General features: G+C 45.6%; 1 protein-coding gene across 1 annotated transcript in view; it reads right to left on the reverse strand.

Annotated features, from left to right (window-relative positions):
• Positions 1-18,843, reverse strand: part of LOC136625254 (leukocyte cysteine proteinase inhibitor 1-like) — a 37,135-nt gene extending 18,292 nt beyond the window's left edge. The window contains exons 1-2 of the mRNA XM_066599307.1: positions 18,696-18,843; positions 11,385-11,510 (exon numbers count right to left, since the gene is read on the reverse strand). Coding sequence (XP_066455404.1) covers positions 11,385-11,414 — 30 coding nt within the window. The 5' untranslated portion in view covers positions 11,415-11,510; positions 18,696-18,843. The remainder of the gene's footprint in view (positions 1-11,384; positions 11,511-18,695) is intronic.
• Positions 18,844-25,407: the final 6,564 nt, after the last annotated feature.

Here is a 25,407-nt window from a genome sequence, read left to right on the forward strand (position 1 = left end):
TCGGTCTCTTTTTACAACCAAATTGAAGTACAACATGTGGCGAAAAAACAATGTCAGAATCCCTTGGATATGTAAAGCCTTTACGGAGTTATGCTACATTGAACGACGCATGTCAGATTTCCAAAATTTGGCTCCGTCACTAAGGTGCAAACAGGCTTCGCCACTAAGGGGTTAAATCACAGCATGCAGAACTGTGGTGTGGGCTACGCAGAGACAGCTTCCATTGAAGTCAATAGAAGCCGTCCGTCCCGTGCCACTTCCACAGTGAGCCATACAGAAGTATCACAAGACGTAGGTCATCACAGAGCGCCGGGGGCTACTGTGCTTGCGCAATTTAGTGCCATATGGCACAGTTGTAGCGCTGAACACTCTGGACAGGTACACAGGGGGCATCGTCCAGGCACTGTGTCAAACTCCGCTGTGGTAATCCCGCATTCAATGTCTGACCCCCCCTTTGTGCAGAAGGCCTTACTGCCATACCTAAATTTATTTTTTCCCTCTTTTGCTGTATTACTTTTTGTCAACATGGGTGGACGATTATAGACAAAGTGATGGCAAATATGTGTAACTATATATCTATATATATAAAGGCGAAAGCCCTCACTGACTCACTGACTGACTCGCCAAAAGTTCTCCAACTTCCCGATGTCATAGAAATATGAGTTTTGGCACAAGCATAGATTATCTCCAAAATAGGAAAAGTAATTGGGTCCCAACTCGATTATTCAATTCTAGCACAAAAGAATTAGCGTCGAAATTTTACGTACATAATCTAAATCTCTCACTTCCCAATGTCATAGAAACTTAAAATTTGGCACGGGAATTGAATATATCATAAATAGGAGAAGCTAATGGGTCCCAACTCGATTATTCAATTCTATGCGCAAAAGAATTAGTGTCCAAATTTTATGTACGGTATGTAACTTTCTCACTTTCCGGTATCATAGAAATGTGATATTTGGCACGAGCATTGATTATGTCATAAATAGGAAAAGCTAATGGGTTCCAACTTGATTATTCAATTTTATGCGCAAAAGAATTAGCGTCCAATTTTTACGTACGGAATGTAATTTTCTCACTTTCCGGTGTCATAGAAACGTGAAATTTGGCACGAGCATTGATTATGTCATAAATAGGAAAAGCTAATGGGTCCCAACTCGATTGTTCAATTCTATGCGCAAAAGAATTAGCGTCCAAATTTTACGTACGGGATGTATTTTTCTCACTTTCCGGTGTCATAGAAACGTGAAATTTGGCACGGGCATTGATTATGTCATAAATAGGAAAAGCTAAAGGGTCCCAACTCGATTATTCAATTCTATGCGCAAAAGAATTAGCGTCCAAATTTTACGTACATAATCTAAATCTCTCACTTTCCAAAGTCATAGAAACATGAAATTTGCCATAAGCATTGAATATGTCATAAATAGGAAAAGTTAATGGGTCCCAACTCGATTATTCAATTCTAGCGTAAAAGAACTAGCGTTCAAATTTTACGTACGGAATCTTATTCTCTCACTTCTTGGTGTCATAGAAACATGAAATTTGGAACGGGCATTTATTATGTCATAAATAGGAAAAGTTAATGGGTCGCAACTCGATTATTCAATTCTAAGTGCAAAAGAATTAGTGTCCAAATTTTACGTATGGAATCTAATTCTCTCACTTCCTGATGTCATTTTATATAAAGGAAATGTCGCGTGGTTACCTCCCGTGGTGTTTCCTGGGTAACGCAGAGAACTATGCAAAATGGTGAACATATGTTTTTCCGGTATCTCTAAAGTAACCACGACTTCATAAGATTTTCCAGGTGAACACCAGTTAAACACCAGTACCAAATTAACTCGGGCGAAGCCGGGTATATCAGCTAGTATATATATATATATATATATATATATATATATATATATATACATATATATATATATTTTTTTTTTGCTATTATTAATGTGAAAGGACCTGCACCTGTGATAATTTGATCACCCATACTACCGTTTTATGGAGTAATGCCACAGGCAAGGTAATCAACCATGGCAACTCTCGGTGCCCCAGGATGCCATGACAACCAAACTGCACATCGCCGTTGGTTTGGAACACCAGTAAGAGAATTGAAATGCAACTGTCAGAATGGACAGCATCATTTAAAGTGTTAACAATCGCAATCCATGTTAATATTGATCGTGGCATTCGCAGACAATTCTTTGAATGAAAATTAACTTAATGTCTTCTTAGACGGTCCAGAAAAAATCTGTACTGTTGCGAAATAAAGAAATCTCTTGTTGTCTGATTCTTCTGACCTGGTTGGGGAAGTAGTGGTCAATGTAAATGGGTGGAGCGCATCTAATCAGTGTTAACCTGCTGATTTTTCGTCATTTCCTGTAGATCTGATGCCCTTGAGAACGGGAAGGCTGGCAGACAGTGAAGAGACTCTCGACGTTCAACAATCTTCAAACCCTATGTGTTGTGAATTTATTTTTGCCTGTGACTCATCTTTTTATAAGCTTTTTCTTTCAAAGGATTATGACGGAGGATCCTGAAAAACTGCGCAATATTTTACTACGCTGTAGTAAACAGAAAAGACCCATAAACACAGTGGCCTTTTGTTTACATCAGGGAATGAAACTTGGTGTAAAATCCACATTTTCATTAAATAATAAAATTATTTGATTTGAATTTGGTTTTTTTTTGGCCATATTTATGTTTTCCCCGGCGTCATCATGACGGCAGTACATGGAGGTTGCCCTCTGACCTTGTAGGGACAGGAAGCAAGAGACTTGAAGAGGCTCCTCCTCCCTTCCATTCCTCAGTGCTTCCTGTCCCTACAGGGACAAGCAAGAGGGCTCCCTCCATGGTGCCAAAAGATCGACGGAGGGGGAGGGGAAGCGCGGACCACAGGATTCGCCTCCCCTCTTACCTCCTCTTCATCCGCGATCTGGGGGAACGGCGGGCCACAGGCTTGGCCTCCCCTCATTTCATTTCCGTGGCGCCAGGGAAAGCGGCGGGCCAGAGGCTCCTAGGACCCCTCTCCCACCGGCAGCAGGTTCCAGCGCGTCAGCGTGCGACGCGGGGCTTGTGACGTGTCACAACGCGGTAACGACACACCTGGAAGTAGAGCCCGGGACACTAAAAAAAAACCCACGGCAAGCGTCCACTACAGCGGCATCTTCACAGAAGCGTGCATTTCAGGACTCAGGTCTGTGGCGTTACCTTTTACTTCCAGCATGACCAGCAGAGAGACTGACGTGGAGGCCCTGCAAACCGTGAGTGTTCCACTAAACCAAAAAAGGTGCAATATGTACAAAGTTTGGTTTTATGGGTGGGCATTGTATGTGTATGTATGCACCTCTATGCTATGCATTGTTGCAAGACAAGGAATCTGTTAAAGTAAAGCAGGATCCCAAAAAAAGGCATAGGAAGTGTTCCATGTGCCTTAAAAAATTAGAGGAGGCATAGAAAAAAATCACCCAGAATGCACGGCAAAAATCCTTAAAGAGGAACAGTCAGCATTTATGGAGGACATAAGGTCCCTAGTCAGAGAGGAAGTGCGAGCGTCCATCTCTAGCCCTCCGTCAGCCCAGCGAGAGAAAAAAGGGGCCCAGTTATGCGCCATTGACAAGCTCAGATTTAGAGCAGTCGCTAGGCGAGCTCTCAGAGGGCTAATTATTTGACCATCCCCCCGCGGCTAAGGATGAGAGTAAGAAATACTATTTCGCGTCAGGTGATCTCGACGAGCTTCTAAAAGCGGTGAGAGACACCATGAAAATCGAAGATACGGTCGAGTCAAGGTCTGTCCAGGACGACATGTTTGGCGGACTAAGGGCAAGAAACAAGACTGTGTTTCTAGTAAATACCACCTTGAAGAAAGTGATCTCTGATAAATGGGCCTGCGTGGACAAACACTTGTATCTGCACCGGAAATATAAAGAGAGGCTCTGGTTCTCGGAGGAAGATGTACGGGATTACGAGGACGTACTGAAGGTAGATGCGCAGGTAGCCAGGATGGCTAGAAAAACGGCGCTTCCCTTGGAGGACTCCTCCCACCTAAAAGACCCCATGGACAATAAAGTTGATGTCCTCATGAAGCGGGCATGGCAAGCATCAGCCTATACCCTGGAATCGAACATCGTAGCCACGTCCGTGGCAAGGTCTATGTTCCTTTGGCTGGGGGGAATTGGACGACCAAGTCTGGCAGTGGGCATCCAGAGAGGAGATCCAAGAGTGCATACCCCTGCTAAGACTAGGGACAGCCTTTCTGGCGGATGCCTCTGTCGAGACAATTAGACTAGCAGCCAGGAATGCGGCGCTGTCTAATTTGGCTAGGCGGGCAATCTGGCTGAAAACCTGGAAGGCGGACGCTAGGTCTAAAAATAAACTGTGCAACATCCCCTTCTACAGTCAATATATCTTCAGGGCTGATCTGGATGAAATCCTGAAGAAAGCAGCAGACAAGACCCAAGGCTTTCCAGACCAGGGGTGGACCCCGCTACCCTTCAAGCGACAACCAACCTTCAAACCCTATCGGGGGAAAAGGGAAGATGGGCCGCTGGTCTTACCCCAAAGGTGGCAGGGGTAAGACGGGGAAAATCGCTACCCCAATAGAAAATTCCCAGGTGGGGGGTAGACTACTGAGGTTTAGTAAAGAATGGCAGGGCGTTACAGAAAACCCGTGGGTTCTCCAGTTAGTATCCCAGGGGTACAGAATAGAGTTCTTCGTCCGGCCTCCCAATAGGTTCGCGGTTACTCCCACGTAATCCCCGGCCCTCCAAAAAATCTTTAGAGATGAGATCGCTAACCTGCTACATATGGGGCTATAGTGGAGGTCCCCGCGGTAGAACAGGGATCGGGGCACTACTCTCCCCTCTTTCTTATTAAAAAAACAAATGGGTCGCACCGGATGATCTTTAACCTAAAAGGCCTGCACAGATATATCATCTATAAAAAGTTTAAGATGGAGACCATCAGGTCAGCAGTAACCCTAGTCAATAGGGGGGACTATATGTGTACAATTGACCTGAAGGATGCTTACTATCATGTCCCGAATCTTCTGGAACATCATAAATATCTGCGATTCGCGGTAGAAATCGGGAATCCCCTGTATCACTTCCAGTTCCAGTGCTTACCATTTGGCATATCTACCGCAACAGTCTTCTCGAAGATCGTGGTCGAGATGGTAGCGCATCTTCATGGATCAGGCATCAATATCGTTCCACATTTGGACGATTTCCTACTGATAGGACCTTCGGCAAAAGACCTGAAGGAAGATACTGCTCGATCTGTCACCCTATTCCAGTCTCTATCCTTGCCGCCACCCAGGAAGGAGAGCTTAGGACAGACAGTCCGTAAATACACGGGGAAAAAATAGATATCGGTAAGAGAAGGAATGAGACTGTTGGGCCTTATGACATCATGTATCCAGATTATACCATGGGCCCAGGCTCATTCAAGTACATTGCAAAGGGCTGTCCTGGGTAATTGGGACAGAGCGGCGACCTCATTAGATGCCAAGATGCCGCTGTCATCAACAGTCGCGCGGTCTCTTCGCTGCTGGCTGTCGGCGTGTAATCTAAATGCAGAATCCCAGTGGGTTCCCGAACCCTTTGTTAGCGTAGTCACGGATGCTAGCCAACTCGGTTGGGGAGCACAGGTAGGACAACATCTGTTACAAGGGAGATGGGGCCTAGAAAGTAGAAGCCAGACCTCAAACTTCAGGGAGCTTATAGCCATCTGGGAAGCGCTGCACAGGTCACAAGACACCCTAAGAGACAAACATGTTAAGGTCTTCTCAGATAACATGACTGCGGTCTCCCTTATTTATCATCAGGGAGGTACCAGGAACTTCCATCTCCTGAAACTGACAGCCTGAATCTTCCGGTGGGCCGAAGTCATGTTGCGGTCCCTAACAACAGTCCACCTCAGAGGATCTCAGAACATGACAGCAGACTATCTCAGCCGAAGACACCTGGACCCAGGAGAGTGGTCTCTGAATCAAGAAGAGTTTCGGCGCATCATGGACATCTGGGGCATGCCACAAGTAGATCTTTTTGCGAGCAGCTTAAACATAAAATGTCCGAAATACTTCTTCCTCAATCCAAGAGACAAAGCCGAGGGGATGGACGCGTTCTCTCAAACCTGGGACATAGGTCTGGCCTACGCCTTTTCTCCCATTCCCCTTATCTCAAGGGTCCTGCAGAAGATCCAGCGGAGCCACGTGACCGTCATACTAGTCGTCCCGTACTGGGAAAAGCGTGCATGGTTTCCCCTTCTCATAAATCTGGCTATCACGGACCCAATCCGGCTCTCAGCCAGAGAAGATCCCCTGTCGCAGGGCCCAGTTTTGTGTCCCAACGTGCAGAAGATGAAACTAACAGCCTGGATGTTGAGGAACAGATGTTGCTAAGACAAGGTCTGTCCGCCAGGGTAGTATCAACTCTGCGCCAGAGCCGCAAGCCAGTAACCACCGCCATTTATAATAAGATATGGAAGAAGTTTTCTTCCTGAAGGAAGTCGGAAGTTTCCGACTTCGACACCTCAGTGACGGAGATTTTGGACTTCCTCCAGGAGGGCCTGGACAAAAACATAAGCCCAGGGACCCTTAAAGTCCAGATCTCAGCCCTCTCATGCTTCCTGGACCAGCCGTTAGCCGAGCATAAATTAATCCGCAGGTTCATGAAGGCGGCAGAGAGGATAAGGCCAGTAGTTTGTAGCTCAGTGCCTCCATGGGACTTAAACCTAGTGCTTAAACGCCTCTGTAGGCCCCCATTCGAGCCCATAGAACAATCATCAATTAAAATATTAAACCTTAAAACAATACTCCGTTACAACAGCAAGGCGGGTTAACGAGATCCAGGCTTTTTCGTGCAGAACACTGTATCTATTAGTTTTGGATGATAGAATCATATTAAAAATGGACCCCTTTTTCTTACCCAAAGTAGCCTCAAAGTTCCATAGACAGCAGGAGGTTATCCTTCCCTCCTTCTGTCAGAACCCCAGAAATGACAAAGAGAAGGAATACCACAGCCTGGACGTTAAAAGAGCCATGCTGTGTTATTTAGAACGTATGTCTTCCTTTAGAAAAGCTGACAATCTCTTTATTCAATTTCAGGGGCCGGGCAGAGGAAAGCCGGCTTCTAAAAGATCCATTAGCCACTGGATAAAAACAGCGATCCGCAAACGCCTTATTGCTGGAGGAGTAGGCTTGCTGGAAGGACTGAGGGCTCATTCGACAAGAGCCGTAACGTGCTCTAGGGCAGAAAGGGCCATGGCTTCTCCAGACCAGATATGCAGGGCAGCCACGTGGTCTAGCCTGCACACGTTCATAAAGCATTACAGACTAAATACCGATCTTTCCTCGGACTTATCGTTTGGTAGGAAAGTCTTACAGGCAATAGTCCCCCCATAGGAAAGTAATTTGGCATGGCTCCATGTACTGCCATCATGATGACGCCAGGCAAAAGGATAGAATTTCTTACCGAAAATTCATTTTTTCCGAGTCATCATGGCGGTATTTCCCTCCCTAAAAAAATAATAATATATGTATATATATATTTAGAGACATTATATATAATTTTACATGCGGTGTTATGGCATAATATTTCCGTTAATGTTTGGGTAGCTCACTCCTCTTTTTGTGTTTAACGTGAACTAACGATGTTTTTTTCTTGAGTGAATCAAAGTTTCCTGATAAACAGAAATATGTCCATGTAAGTCATTTGGAAGACAGGCAGGAGGAGCCTTCTCAAGTCTCTTGCTTCCTGTCCCTACAAGGTCAGAGGGCAACCTCCATGTACTGCCATCATGATGACTCGGAAAAAAGGAATTTTCGGTAAGAAATTCTATCCTTTTCAGACTCCTTATTTCCAACACTTTAAAGGGGTGTTTCAGGATTAAGCCACTGATGGCCTATCCTGTGGATAGGTCATTCATAATTGATCTGCGTGGTCTACCGTTCAGGATCCCCACTAATTAGCTGATTGAAGTGGCCATGACGCTCAGGTGAGATGAGCTCTCAGGTCTGTGTTGTCACGTTCGTTGGTCACATGGTCAGAGCAGCTCTGTTGCGTTAAAGGAAAGGAGTTGGAGCTACATTGGCAGGCGCATCCACTCTACAATGTACGATGCTGCTTCTGGCATAGACTGAAGTGGCAGCGGTGCTCACTCGTCATCAGCTGGTTGGCAGGGATTCTGAGAGGCAGATCACCACTTCACTGCGCATGGATCATCAGTACTGGAGTCCCAGGAAACCCTTTTTAACCCCTTCCCACCGCAGCACGTGAATGTACGTATACTTTGGGAAGCAGCTTTCTGGAATGAACTTACATCTACATCCTACGGATCTGAGCCCACACCATCTACTGCTGGAGACTGTTGCTAATGACAGTTGGCCTCCCGCAGTCACAGCGGGGATAGGTGAGACAACCGATTCCCGCTGTTAATGCTTTGCATGCAACGATTGCTCTGATTTCATTAGGCATTTTGCATGTAATCAGATATACTTCAGTCTAAGCCAACCTGAGTATAAGCCAAGGTACCAACTTTTACCCCAAAAACCTGTGGAAAATGATTGACTTGAGTATAAGCCTAGGGGTAATATTAGGTACCTTGGCTTACACTCGGAGCGGCTATACTCGAATATGTATTGTGGCTAGAGATGAGCGAACACCAAAATGTTCGGGTGTTCGTTATTCGTAACGAACTTCCCGTGATGCTCGAGGGTTCGTTTCGAACAACGAACCCCATTGAAGTCAATGGGCGACCGGAACATTTTTGTATTTCGCCGATGCTCGCTAAGGTTTTCATGTGTGAAAATCTGGGCAATTCAGGAAAGTGATGGGAATGACACAGTGACGGATAGGGCAGGCGAGGGGCTACATGGTGGGCTGCATCTCAAGTTCACAGGTCCCACTATTAAGCCACAATAGCGGCAAGAGTGCCCCCCCCCCCCCACTGTCAGCATAAAGATCGTCCTCCTCTGGCACAGCTGTAACAGCTGTAGCAGAGAAGAACGATGTTTGCCCATTGAATTCAATGGAGCGGCAATACAGCATGTTCCACTGAATGCAATGGGCTGCCGGCGATCGCAGGATGAATGGTCGGAAAGGGGTTAAATATATAACCCCTTTCCTGCAATTCATCCAGAAATGTGTTACACTAAAAATATATACCGGCGTATAAGGCGACAGGGCGTATAAGACGACCCCCCAACTGTCACCTTATACGCCGGTAATACAGTGGAGCAAAGAATAAAAAGCATTACTTACGTTTTTAGATGATCTGCGGCACTCCTGCAGGCTGTCACTCCCTCCTGGTCCACGGCAGACAAGCTTTCTCCACGAAAGACTTTAAATCCCTGCCTCCAGAAGCACATGTGCCTTCAGCCAATCACAGCCAATGACAATGATGTCATTGAATGGCTGTGATTGGCTGTGTTTCTGGAGGCGGGGATTTCAAGCCTTGAAATCCCCGCCTCCAGAAACACAGCCAATCACAGCCATTCAATGACATCATTGTCATTGGCTGTGATTGGCTGAAGGCACATGTGCTTCTGGAGGCAGGGATTTAAAGTCTTTCGTGGAGAAAGCTTGTCTGCCGTGGACCAGGAGGGAGTGACAGCCTGCAGGAGCGCCGCAGATCATCTAAAAACGTAAGTAATGCTTTTTATTCTTTGCTCCACTGTATTACCGGCGTATAAGGTGACAGTTGGGGGGTCGTCTTATACGCCCGGTCGCCTTATACGCCGGTATATATTTTTAGTGTAACACATTTCTGGATGAATTGCAGGAAAGGGGTTATATATTTAACCCCTTTCCGACCATTCATCCTGCGATCGCCGGCAGCCCATTGCATTCAGTGGAGTCGGCTGTATTGCCGGTTCCATTGAATTCAATGGGCAAACATCGTTCTTCTCTGCTACAGCTGTTACAGCTGTGCCAGAGAAGAAGGATTTGTCTTCTATATGTTCTCAATGGGGTCAGCGCTGCTGCCGCTGGCCCCATTGAGCGCATATAGAATGCATCCATAGCGAGCAGCGGGAGGGGCAGATTTCAATACTCGGGTGACACCTTATCTCCCCAGCCACTCACAGCAGGGGGGTGGTATAGGGCTTAAACGTTGCAGGGGGAAGTTGTAATGCCTTCCCTGTCTTTATATTGGCCAAAAAAAAGCGCTAACGTCTCAGGGAAGAAAGTTTAATTTACCAGAACACCGCATGGTGTTCGTTACGAATAACGAACATCCCGAACACCCTAATATTCGCACGAATAGCAAGCTCGGACGAACGCGTTCGCTCATCTCTAATTGTGGCTGCTGCTACAGGCAAAATGGGCAGTACACCCCTAGATAAATTCGTTAGGGGTCTAGTTTTCACAATGTGGTCCTTTGTGGGGGTTCTTTATAGTTTGGGCCGCTTAAGAGCTCTACAAGTGTGCTATGGGGTATAAAAGGCCTTCAAGCAAAATTTCTGTTCAGAAAGCCACAGACTACTCTTTTCACTTTGGGCCCCATTGTGCATATAGACATAATATTAGGGCCACTATGGGTATATTTCTGAACACGAGACAAACAAGGGTATCCATTTTGGGGTGTCAATACTCATTTTCATGTGCACTATAGAAAAAACACTCTTGAAAATTACATATTTGTAAAAATATGAAATTTTATTTTTTCACTTCTAAATTGCATTAATTCCTGAAAAAACTGTGGGGTCAAAATCCTCTTAACCCCCCCACCCCACACCACCCACTCAGTGAATCCATTAAGGGGTGTAGTTTTTAAAATGGGGTCATTTGTGGGGGTATCTATCGTTCTGACACCTATGAGCATTTGCAATTTTGGCTTGGTGCAGGGAAACAAAATGTTCCTCAAAATGCTGAAAAGTAATGTTAAATTTGTACGTCTCCTAAAAAAAAAAAAAGTTTTTCAAACGTGCTTCCACAATAAAGTAAACAGATGGAAATATATATCTTAGCAAAGATTTGTACAGTATGTTTGCACATATTAGAGATATAACATTTGAAAGTGTGAAAAAAATGACAATTTATTCAAATTTCCCCATTTTTGCAATTTTAATAAATATACAAAAATTCCAACAGTCTATTTTTACCACCTAAATGAAGTACAACAAGGGGACGAAAAAACAATGTCAGAATCACTTGGATATGCAAAGCCTTTACATAGTTATGATATGTTAAGTGACACATTGTAGATTTCCAAAATTTCGCTCTGTCACTAAGGCACAAACAGGCTTGGCCACAAAGGGGTTAAATAGCTTAGTGTACAAACTTTGAACCCATTGTAATGAGAGACAGTGAGCAGCGTCACATAAACTTCATGTTATTGCTCCATCAGGTCCCGTTTATGTAGTTCCATAGCATGTGATGGGCCATTACCAGCTTGTAAGCGTCCTTCTGAGCCAACATCTCGGACCTTCAGGCTTTCTGCTGCTTCAACTCTGATTGTGAGCACCGGAAACTGTAACCGCAGTGGGGTATTCTGGTAAAAACGTTTCAGCTGACCTGTAAAAAGGAAGAAAAAAATTATCCCTGCAATTGGCTTAATTCCGGGGGTTTGCGTAGTTATTGGCTAATAAGTCTCTAAACATCTATCGGCTAGATACTGTCCCTGCTTTCTTCACCACAACTTTAATAGATACAGACATCTTATTTGGAGAATTGGTATCTTTTTGCGAAGGTTTGTTCACTTTGTGCTAATTTGGTACAGTATTGTGATGGCACCTGTACGTTTGCTAGAAAAATAAAAGCAATTAGTGGATCCAAAAATACAAAAAAAATAAAATACTCAAATCTTATGTAATGTATTTTCTGGCCTATAAGACGAATTTTTAACACAGCAAATTCTTCTCCAAAGTCGTCGGTCATCTTATACGCCGGGTATCGTGTTATCGGGCAGGTGCTGCAGGCAGCCGAATCCTTCCTGATTGCATCAGTGAGGTCTTGTGGTAACGCAACCAGGAGGTGTCCGGCTGCTGCCTGCCGGTGCTGGTGAGTATGGCCTTCTGTGTGTGTGTAAGTGGCTGAGCGGAGGGGGGGGGGGGGGGGGGGCGCGTGTGAGAAGCAGAATGTGTGTCTGTATGTGGATGCTGGGAGTGATGGTGGATGAGCATGAGTGGATGTGTGCAGAGAAAAACTTTGAAAACAAGTTTTAAAACATAATACAGCACATATTTTTAATGTGTACACTAGTATGCTTAAATACTGTCCCTAGTACCCTTTCACGGGCGGGCCCCCTTGGTGCTGTAGAGCAGAGAGCCGCAGCGGCATGTAAAGGGTGCACAACCCGTAAAACATCTTCCTACAGACACAACATACACACAGTACAGATAGACATAACATGCAAACATTCCATTACATGACATGCCTACATAGGACATACATAAAACACGGATTATAAACCCCCCGGCGAACTTCTTGCTTCATCAGTCAATTAGAACTGCCCTCGGTGCGGTCCCCATTGCAACAGGGCCAGGAATTCCTCTGGAGAGCAGAAGTACCGGCCTCGTTGCTATAGGGGCCTCACGGAAATCAGGTCTGATTGACAGATGAAACAGGTTCGCCGGGTGTTTATAATCTGTGTTTTATGTATGTTCTTATGTATGTCATGTCATGTCATGGAATATCTGTATGTTATGTCTGCGTGTGTCAGTAGGAAGGTGTTTCGCTTGTCAGGCACACTTTACATGCCGCCGCTGCCCGACCTGTGACACAGCGGTGTAGTCAGGAAAATCGGGCTAAGAAAGCAAAATGTTCCTGACTAACGTGTATGAGACGCACCCTGATTTTTGGGGTTACATATTTGTTAAATAAAATTGTCTTATACACGGTGAAATACGGTAACCCACATACACTGTGAAATACGGTACCCCCATACACTAGCTAATGACTAAGAAAATTAAGTAAAAGAAGAAGCCATAAAAGAAGCCGACAATCTAAAGTCACCACAATCAGCAAGTTGTCATTCCATTATGGACCATCTCTCACCCCTCCCCCAATAATAAGTAAGCACAGCACACAGTTATAACCCTACAAATATTACAATTCTACTAGGCCTGTATGTCATCATACACATGCAAAAAAGGGGAAAAGACAACGACGTTTGCGTGTAACTGACCTCATTTTTTAACTAACATTTTTTCAGATAAAATAAGTTTTATTAATCGTAACCAGAATAGCTATCCACATAGCCTATACATACCCTCTACACCACCTATACACATGGCCTTTATACATACCCTGTACACCACCTATACACATGGCCTATATACACACCCTGTACACCACCTATACACATGGCCTATATACATACCCTGTACACCACCTATACACATGGCCTTTATACATACCCTGTACACCACCTATACACATGGCCTATATACATACCCTGTACACCACCTATACACATGGCCTATATACATACCCTGTACACCACCTATACACATGGCCTATATACATACCCTCTACACCACCTATACACATGGCCTTTATACATACCCTGTACACCACCTATACACATGGCCTATATACACACCCTGTACACCACCTATACACATGGCCTATATACATACCCTGTACACCACCTATACACATGGCCTTTATACATACCCTGTACACCACCTATACACATGGCCTATATACATACCCTGTACACCACCTATACACATGGCCTATATACACACCCTGTACACCACCTATACACATGGCCTATATACATACCCTGTACACCACCTATACACATGGCCTATATACATACCCTGTACACCACCTATACACATGGCCTATATACATACCCTGTACACCACCTATACACATGGCCTATATACACACCCTGTACACCACCTATACACATGGCCTATATACATACCCTCTACACCACCTATACACATGGCCTTTATACATACCCTGTACACCACCTATACACATGGCCTATATACACACCCTGTACACCACCTATACACATGGCCTATATACATACCCTGTACACCACCTATACACATGGCCTTTATACATACCCTGTACACCACCTATACACATGGCCTATATACATACCCTGTACACCACCTATACACATGGCCTATATACATACCCTGTACACCACCTATACACATGGCCTATATACATACCCTCTACACCACCTATACACATGGCCTTTATACATACCCTGTACACCACCTATACACATGGCCTATATACACACCCTGTACACCACCTATACACATGGCCTATATACATACCCTGTACACCACCTATACACATGGCCTTTATACATACCCTGTACACCACCTATACACATGGCCTATATACATACCCTGTACACCACCTATACACATGGCCTATATACACACCCTGTACACCACCTATACACATGGCCTATATACATACCCTGTACACCACCTATACACATGGCCTATATACATACCCTGTACACCACCTATACACATGGCCTATATACATACCCTGTACACCACCTATACACATGGCCTATATACACACCCTGTACACCACCTATACACATGGCCTATATACATACCCTCTACACCACCTATACACATGGCCTTTATACATACCCTGTACACCACCTATACACATGGCCTATATACACACCCTGTACACCACCTATACACATGGCCTATATACATACCCTGTACACCACCTATACACATGGCCTTTATACATACCCTGTACACCACCTATACACATGGCCTATATATATACCCTGTACACCACCTATACACATGGCCTATATACACACCCTGTACACCACCTATACACATGGCCTATATATATACCCTGTACACCACCTATACACATGGCCTATATACATACCCTGTACACCACCTATACACATGGCCTATATACATACCCTGTACACCACCTATACACATGGCCTATATACACACCCTGTACACCACCTATACACATGGCCTATATACATACCCTGTACACCACCTATACACATGGCCTATATACACACCCTGTACACCACCTATACACATGGCCTATATACATACCCTGTACACCACCTATACACATGGCCTATATACATACCCTGAACACCGCCTATACACAGAGCCTATATATATATACCCTGTACACCACCTATACACATGGCCTATATACATACCCTGTACTACACCTATACACATGGCCTATATACATACCCTGTACACCACCTATACACATGGCCTATATACATACCCTGTACACCACCCATACACAGAGACTATATACATACCCTGTACACCACCTATACACAGAGCCTATGTACATACCCTTAACACCACCTATACACATGGCCTATATACATACCTTGTACGCCACCTATACACATGGCCTATATACATTCCCTGTACATCACCTATACACATGGCCTATATACATACCCTGTACACCACCTATACACATGGCCTATATACATACCCTGTACACCACCTATACACATGGCCTATATACATACCCTGTACACCACCCATACACAGAGACTATATACATACCCTGTACACCACCTATACACATGGCCTATATACATACCCTGAACACCGCCTATACACAGAGCCTATATATATACCCTGTACACCACCTATACACATGGCCTATATACATACCCTGTACACCACCTATACACATGGCCTATATACATACCCTGTACACCACCTATACACATGGCCTATATACATACCCTGTACACCACCTATACACAGACTATATACATACCCTGTACACCACCTATACACAGAGCCTATATACATACCCTGAACACCGCCTATACACAGAGCCTATATGCATACCCTGAACACCGCCTATACACAGAGCCTATATGCATACCCTGAACACCACCTATACACATGGCCTATATACTTACCATGTACACCACCTATACACATGGCCTATATACATACCCTGTACACCACCTATACAAATGGCCTATATACATTCCCTGTACATCACCTATACACATGGCCTATATACATACCCTGTACACCACCTATACACCTGGCCTATATACATACCCTTTACACCACTTATACACATGGCCTATATACATACCCTGTACACCACCTATACACATGGCCTATATACAAACCCTGTGCACCACCTATACACATGGCCTATATACATACCCTGTACACCACCCATACACAGAGCCTATATACATACCCTGTACACCACCCATACAGAGAGCCTATATACATACCCTGTACACCACCCATACACAGAGCCTATATACATACCCTGTACACCACCTATACACATGGCCTATATACACACCATGTACACCACCTATACACATGGCCTATATACATACCCTGTACACCACCTATACACATGGCCTATATACAAACCCTGTACACCACTTATACACATGGCCTATATACAAACCCTGTACATCACCTACACACAGAGCCTATATACATACCCTGTACACCACCAATACACAGAGCCTATATATATATATACCCTGTACACCACCTATACACATACCCTGTACACCACCTATACACATGGCCTATATACATACCCTGTACACCACCTATATACAAAGCCTATATACATACACTGTACAACACCTATACACATGGCCTATATACATACCCTGTACACCACCTATACACATGGCCTATATACATACCCTGTACACCACCTATACACATGGCCTATATACAAACCCTGTACATCACCTACACACAGAGCCCATATACATACCCTGTACACCACCTATCCACAGAGCCTATATACATACCCTGTACACCACCTATACACAGAGCCTGTATATATACCCTGTACAACACCTATGCACATGGCCTATATACATACCCTGTACACCACCTATACACATTACCTACATACATACCCTGTATACCACCTATACATAGAGCCTATATACATACCCTGTACACCACCTATACACAGAGCCTATATACATACCCTGTACACTACCTATACACAGTGAGGCCTTAGTCACACGGGCGTTTATTGCCGCGATTTGCGCATGCGCATGCGTCCGGCGATTTTTAAAAACCATTGCTTTGCAATGGTATCGGACACATGAGCGCTTTTTATGCGCTCGTCCGATAAATTAGAGAACAGAAATCGCAGATCGCACCTATCTGCGATTCCTGTTCTCTTCTCTATATGCGCTCAATGGGGCCAGCGGCAGCAGCGCCGACCCCAATGAGAACATAGAGAAGACAAATCATTCTTCTCTGCCACAGCTGGAACAGCTGTGGCAGAGAAGAACGATGTTTGCCCATTGAATTAAATGGAGCGGCAATACAGCCGCTCCATTGAAAGCAATGGGCTGCCGGCGTGCGCGGGGTTAATTGTCGGGAAGGGGTTAAATATATAACCCCTTTCCTGCAATGCATCCTGAAAAGTGAAAAAATAAAAAAAAAGGATGTACTCACCTGCTCCCAGCAGCCTGAGATGCCCGTGGCCGTCCTGCAGTGGGTGTGAAGGGGGTGTGACTCAGGCTTGCCCCCGATTGGCTCAGCCTGAGCCAATCAGAGGCTGATCTCAGTCACACCCATTCATGAATTCATGAATGGGTGTGACTGAGACTTGCTTCTGATTGGCTCAGCGCTGAGCCAATCAGGGGCAAGCCTGAGTCACACCCCCTTCACACCCACTGCAGGCCGGCCGCCGGGATCTCCAGCTGCCGGGAGCAGGTAAGTACATACATTTTTTTTATTTTTTCACTTTTCAGGATGCATTGCAGGAAAGGGGTTATATATTTAACCCCTTCCCGACAATTCATCCCACACTCGCCCGCAGCGCTTGCATTCAATGGAGCCGCTGTATTGCCGTCTCCATTGAATGCAACGCGCTGGACAGCTCCGGCCGGCCCGTTTCTAATGAAACGCGGCTAGGAGCAGATTTTTGGGCCGATTTTTCGGCGCCGGTCACGCGATTTGCGCATGCGCATCCGTCATGCGATGCGCAAATCGCGTGAAAAAACGCCCGTGTGACTAAGGCCTGACCCTTTATATATACCCTGTACACCATCTATACACATGGCGTATATACATAGCGATTGTCAACATCCCACTTACCTTTAATAACACTCTATCGCCCGTGCAAGTTATTTCTCGTAAGACTGTAAGTTACATAGTTTAAATTTTCATATTCTTCCTTCCATTGCTGAAATTCCTCTTTAGTTTTGCAACGTAATCTCAAGAGAACGGAACTATTACTTTTGGAGACCAAAATCCCGCTGTTTGTAGGAATAATGACATCATTTTGTTCGGTAGCTTCCATGTTGCTTTATCTCTCCGCGTGCCGGTTTCAAAAGGCGCAGCGAGTCAGAGGAGCGAGAAAACTTGCAAATAAACATGACCAAACACCGCCCTCTGCACAAGAAGCTCTGACGCGGGAGCTGGCGCCGCTGATTCTCCACCAGTCAGCCCTATCTGATAGATAGGCTGAGCGTGGAGAATGGGGGCAATTCACAGCATGCTGCGAATTGCCCACCACGAGTGGAGAATCGATGCAGCATGCTGCGAAATGGCCCCCATTCCACTAGCAAAATCAGATTGCAATGAATCTCCGCTCGCCACGAACGGAGAATCGCAATGAAAGGAGGGGGGGCGTCGCTTTCCATAGCAGTGCTATGGTACACTTCAGAGGGCGTGATTCGCAAATGTATTTTATAGATGCAGCATGAAAAATTGGGCAGATGCAGCAGCTTACCTCGCCAAGTTATGTCAGATGGTGTCCGAGCGAAATTCCTCTCCACATGAGTAGTCCTCTCTAAACAGCTGCCAAATCTCAGATCAGCATGTAATTTCCAAAAACTGCGGGCAAATGTCAGTTTCCTCTCCCCACTAGTAGTCCTCTTGAAATCGCCGCCAAGTAACAGATCACATGACCCTCCTGCACAGCTCATCGTGCACGGCTGCTTGAGTGTATCCACGTGCATGCTGTGCCGATGAACCAATGAGGTGGCTGGAATCGGCAGCGCTGCTTAAGTGTGGCTGAATTACAATATATGCTCCTCCTCCTCCCCACTGCTCTTCCTGCTTCCTCTCAGGCTGGCTGCTCTACCTGCTCTGTGATCACTGGAGTGTTGCACATAGGAGCAGCCAGCTGTTAATGCACTAAATGTGCATATGTGGATGGCGGAGGGCGGGCACGGCGACCCCTGACGCTACGCCTATGCCCTCACCCCTATTGTTCACTCTGTGCATTGGTTTAATACTGTGTGTTATGTCTTATTTTGTGTAGGTTTTCCCCGATTTGTAAAGCGCTGCAGAATATGTTGATGCTATATAAATAAATATGTATTTTATGGCAATAGCTACAAATCCTGTGCAAACTGGATGTCACCATAAATACTGTTACAGACACAGTTTTTTTGTTTTTTGGGAGGGGGGGTGTTGTTGTCATCCCTGAACAATACAGGTCAGATATTCCGTACAACACATCATACACTTCTACTTTATTCTTCTTTATTATTTAGTTTACAAATTAAAGAGTCAACAGACAAAAGGCTATACTCTATCGTGTCTTCTATTATAGAGACCGTTCTTGTCATTTCTGGATATCAGGATTTATGGATATTGTTCATTTCCATTCTACGTGGTCTACTCCATGAGGTTTTTCATTAGCTTCACTTTTTTTCCAGATATTTGTAAAATACCATCAGTCTGGACCCGAGGAGAGACAGAAGGACATGTTTTATAGCAGGTAGGTGTTCAGCACACTGCATGGTGAATGGTCTGGATGGAGTTGAACCCACCTGTTATGTTATGTTATCTACCCCTGTCCCACCATTATCAGCAGACTAAGCTATGGTGTCTGGCACTATTAGGGCACCTGCACACTAGTGAGGGTGATATTGGGCCGTGATTCACAGCCCGATATCGCCCTCAAAGTCTTTCTGAAAGCCCCTGGATGCGAGGTGTTTTCACATTGAAATGGCCTCGCAATCCTTCAGGGCTGAATGAATCCCCCGTAGTGAGCAGAGAGAGGGTGCGGAGCTACAGGGGATCTCTTAGAGATCTCCCTATATTTTGAAATAGGAGGCAGAGCTAGAGGGCTTCCCCCAACAGTGGGGGTGAGATGGGGTGGGGCTAGAGGGTTCTGGCCTTTAGCTCCACCCCCTCTCCTGGCTAGAGAGAAATCACCCTCTCAGATGGGCAGCGTATATCAGCCGGGCGTGAAAGCATGAGAAATCTCGTCCACATGGCTGGCTAATCCAGGGATTAGGCGGATTTGCCGCGGCGAAATTCCGGACGGAGAAGAGCAGAGGGAGGGAGTTTAGCTACTAAACTCCTCCCCACCCCAGGCCGCTGTCATAGGAGCCCATGCAGCAGCCGACGTATTCTGGCCCAAAAGATAGTTCCCGACATAAAAACACCCGACGCTATATTGCCCACCCGGGAGCTTTTACGTCACGAGAATTCGGCTATGTGATCTGATGAATTGGAATCCAATGCATCAGATCACAGCGTATATCGTCCGGCCGTGAAAACGGCGGGCCGATATACACTCGTAGGAAAGAAGCCTGAGCAAGGTTTTTCTTTTCTTCACCCTAGGCGGCCATTCAAACTCTCCGCCAGAGCACAGGAGTTTGAAGAAAATAGCGTGAAGATAGGTGCTGCTGGATCTTTACGCATGCTGTATCCAGTAAATGCGAGATAGATAGGCCAAGTCCTTCTTTTATTGGCCGTAGTATTAACGGGCAAGAATCCTGCTAGCAAACACGAAAGCACTGAAATCCATTGAAACCAGTGGTTTCATTTTGTCCTATGCATAAGGGGAGAAAATCATTTTAGTCTGAGACTGCCTTTACTATAGAGAGATGGAGCGAGGATGTTTGTGGCGGTATTGCTTTGTTAGTCCTCTGGAGTGGGGGTCTTTCTGCTCATCATCTGGAGCCCCGTATCTTGTAAGCTCAGGTTCTGTACTCCCAGAGGAGCATCTTGGAGACAGTAAGGGCTCAGTCACACGAGCGTTTTGCCGCACACCCTAAGCGGGCGTCACGGTGGAAAAAACGCTGCTAGCAGCTGGGACAGTCGAACACATCGCACACCTGAGGAGCGCTATTTCATAGACGCGATACGAGGAATTTTTGCCTGAAAAATGCCTCATATCGGCATGAAAACGCACATTGGCGAGCCTGATATCAGCCGAGTGTCTCACCCCTGTGAATGTGAGGGCAGCTTTTTAGATCAGTTACCTTCACAAGGAAGAGTTCGGGATTATCTGTTCTTTGCCTGTAGGAGATACCCCTAAACCTGTTGGCGACCCCATTTATTTCATCAAACACTGGGTCTATCTGAAAAGGACAAAAAGGACAACAGTAAGAAGAAATAGGGTTCATGTGCAAGAAAATAACCAGGATTAGTTTTTACTCTATTTTGGAATTTTTTTTACTACAAAGTGATGAATAACAAGTTGCATTAATGAGCTCCAATAGAAACCAGTTCCCTACAGCCATCAGGGCACACTTTTTTCTGCATAGTATAGAAAGCTGTGGTTGTCAAAAAATAAGAAACAACAGGCGCCCGTCTCGTGCAGAGTGCTACTATATGACGGAAGCTCCGTGCACGAAATGGAACATGTACGGTATGTGAGAAGCTGAAGGGCACTCTTATGTATCTCAGGGCTCCAGGCTAAAAAAATGACCTAAACTGAAAAATGTACGAGCCAAATACAAGTTTTAGTCACCAAATTCAAATACATCTATAATTCATTACATATAATGTAAGGGCTTGTCAGAGTTATTCTTTTAACTCACGCATAAAATTACTAAATGACCATAACACATAAAGAGCAATGTAACATTAGAGATACGTGGACACCGCTTCAGAGGCTGATATTATCCCACAAAGTTACTTACCGAGTCAAGGTAGTTTTGCATTTTTTGGTCGAAAGCTTTTTCTTCAGTCCAGATCTCAGTCGAATATGATGAAGTCATTCTAAGTGTTCTACAGGCTGTAGCTAGGAAATGTACTGTAGACATCTGCTTATATACCATACCATGCATCACTTGAACAGGGTGGGGAGCTATCACATCTCTGATACACCTTCTGAAGACACATTCCTGTGGTAATTTCTCTTCTTGGAGTGCAAACAAGGAGTGCACTGCAAGAACAAATGCAAATGAGTGCAAATAGTGGCATGTCAGCCAACTGAGCTATGGATAGCACTATTGGGGGGGTTTGTCCTTCACCATTACACAGCAGGGTACTGGTTGGCTGGTCAGATGACTTAGATGTATTGAAGAGACCCTTGGTGTAAGGAAACTTATTTTCAGGCAGTTTTCATGGGAAAAAGTATGCAAATTAGCTCTAAACAAATAGTCTGCCCCCCTCAGGATAGTGGTTTGAACCATCTATAGCTGTGTATCTCAGGTTGGGCAGTAAGGGCTAATTCCCTAATAGTGCAATGCTCATGGTGCGGAATTCCACCCGGAAATTCCACCCTGTGAATTCACCTGTACTCACCAGCGGCATGTTCTATTTGCCGCAGGTGTATGCGCGGACGGCTTCCATTGCAGTCAATGGAAGCCATCCGTCACATTATCTTCCGCTGTAGCACAGTGGAAGATAGCGTGAAAACGCTTCTCCGCCTACCGCTGTGGGCGCGTCATATGATGCGCCAACTGTGTCATGCGCTCTACTGCGGGACATCGGGCGGCGTATCCGGAGCGGCCAGTAATATACAGTAAGAATACCCTGCCGGACATCTTCCAACATTGGAGCTGCACAGGCTTCAATCGGAATGTAGGAAGACGACAGACAGTGGATTGGAAAGGGTTGATCTTGAACTCTTGTTTGCATACATTTGTTCATTACCTTCCTGACTTTGCACCAGATCCTGTTTATACGGCAGCCTGTTTCACGGTGCCCTACACCACTGCTTCTGACTCCTGTGGATCAGCTGCCAACCCCACCGGGACTACTCCAAGAGGTAGTGGCCTGCTCAGTTTCCTATGGCAAAGTCCAGATCGCTGTACAGGGGTTAAAGGGTGAATACCGGATGACCATCAGGAGAACGCCCACTGGTTGGTTGGCACAGTGGGTCCACTGTAACACTGAGTGGATATACGTTTGGCAAATTGGAGGTTGTGCTGTAAATTTATTTTAAGGGCTTATTAGCCCATTTTGTTTTAAACAGTTATGCATGACACTGATGTAGGCTGTGACTTAGAACACGTATTCAAATCATGTAAGTGTTTGCAAGCATTAACCTCCTGAAGCAGCTTGTCTCAGTGGATTACCGATAAAAAGGTGTTTTATTTTACAAGGATTTGTAGGATTACATCAGTCTTCGTTGAAATGTTTCTCATTTTTTCTAAATATTCTGACCTTACCAACCAATCAGATTATAGTATGTGCGCCCTCCCACCCCTGACAATGTCACAACATTCAGTTGAGTATAGGACAAAGCCTAACAAGGCACTGCCCACTTAAACCAGCAATCAGTTGGGGTATCGCAGAACCATCAATGGTACTCCCAACATCCCTAGAGTCAGCGAAGATTTGAGGGGAGCAGGAAAGATTATTCACTTGCAGTTCCTCACTTGTCCTCAGGGGGATCTCACTCACCGTACATTTTGGACTCAGCATCTACTTGGTTTTGTTTAAAACACAATAAGAGAACTCAAAGAAGAACTACCAGTTATATCGTCGAGTCTAACATGCCGTGTTATGCTGTTTCTTTAGCTTCCATTCACTTTAATGAGAGTAACAGAAACAACACTTGGCTGAAGTGCTCGGCTCCTTTCGACAGATGGTTGAAACAGTGCGCCAGGTTTTTCAATCTCGACCATGAAAAACCATGATAGGAAAAAGCCTTCAACCCCATTCCTGTTTCTAAACATTGTGGCATATATGCCAACTATAAATGAGATCTTCTCTAAATCTCTGCTGCTATTGTGGTACGAGAACATAGAAAAAGTTATATTCTAACAACTGCTATTGCTTTCTGTTATCAGCCAGAAAGCTGGAGTATATACAAGCCTTGTAACAATGACTAGGAATTGAAAGCCAAGCCAAACTTCTTAGAAGGCAGCATTAACAATACGTCTGTAGCGTCTAACATTGACTTGCAGGCATTGTTACAAAACTTGTATAAAGAGTCTAATATTGCCTTGCAGGAATGCTTCTTTCTAATAGGTGGCGCTGCAGAGGTATTGGGTACTGGTGTATCTGGACGCCACCGGAAATGGTGGCTGGGGTGAAGCATAAGGCTCTTTGACAGCCAGGTGACACCTCCACTGTCTCGTGCGCACAGGTCCTGTCCATCCCCACTGGTGGCACTGAGCACTTGTGTTTCCTGAGGAGAGGGTACCGCTGACATCTGCCTTGCACAGGCTGCGGAACTGAGTGTCTCGCTGCCATCTCCTCCCCCGCGGCCACTGTAATTTTCCTGCCTACAGCGTGCATCTGCTGTGGCACCCCTGTTCCTGGCCCCGCTCTGACTGTAGCCGGCCGCACCGTCACTGTGCTATACACTAAACTTCCATTTCCTCTTACCCCCCTCGGTGTCACAGTGGCCAGAGGCCCTGTCACAGTGCACAGAATATTTCCTAGAGGCCCGCAGGCAGACTGTCCCCCATGTTATGTAGTGGGGCCGCTGGCACCTTTTATGCAGCCTGTCACCGGTAAGAGAAGTGCTGAGGGGGTGCAGCTGAGAGGGCAACGATGGCAGGCAGAACGTAGCAGAGTGCAGCCTGTCACCGGTGAGTGCTGAGGGCTAGCGGAGTGCTGAGGGGGTGCAGTTGAGAGCCCGACGATGACAGGCAGAGTGGAGTGCTGAGGGGGCACAGCTGACAGGCTGAGGACCCAAACAATAACCAACACTGCAGTCAGTACTCACTGCCAGGACCTGTGAGCCCAAGGACGGGAAGCGCTGCGTTCAGCCAATCACAAACAGGGGGCGTCCCCTACCTGTCAAAGAGCCTTACGCTTCACCACAGCCACCATTTCCGGTGGTGTCAAGATACACCGGTACTGAGGTATTGTTCCATCTCCCTTATTTAAATGTTTCTATGCTACTGCATACTAACTTTTGCCTTATTAACTCCTCTTTGTCTTATGTAAAATGTAGCTAACTAAAATGTTTACCTCTAAAAACCCTACATATAAATGTAACTAACTTACGCTATTGTAATTTGATGCCAAGAAAGCCCTCAGTTACAGCACCATCCCTCACCCACTATTGCTTTTGTTGAAAGTAGATTTTCTCTTCCTGGCCTTTGCTTAAGGTGTTAACTAGAGATGAGCAAGCATACTCGTTAAGGGAAAATATTCGAGTGAGTATCGTCCTTTTCAAGTACCTGCCTGCTCGTCCGCAAAGATTCAGGGGCCGGCGGGGGGGGGGGGGGGGGGGGGGGGGGGGGTTGGGAGCAGTGGGTTGTGGGAGTGAGCAGGGGGGAGCGAGAGAGAGATTT

This window comes from Eleutherodactylus coqui, chromosome 4 (assembly GCF_035609145.1).
Source record: "Eleutherodactylus coqui strain aEleCoq1 chromosome 4, aEleCoq1.hap1, whole genome shotgun sequence".
Classification (NCBI taxonomy): Eukaryota; Metazoa; Chordata; class Amphibia; order Anura; family Eleutherodactylidae; genus Eleutherodactylus; species Eleutherodactylus coqui.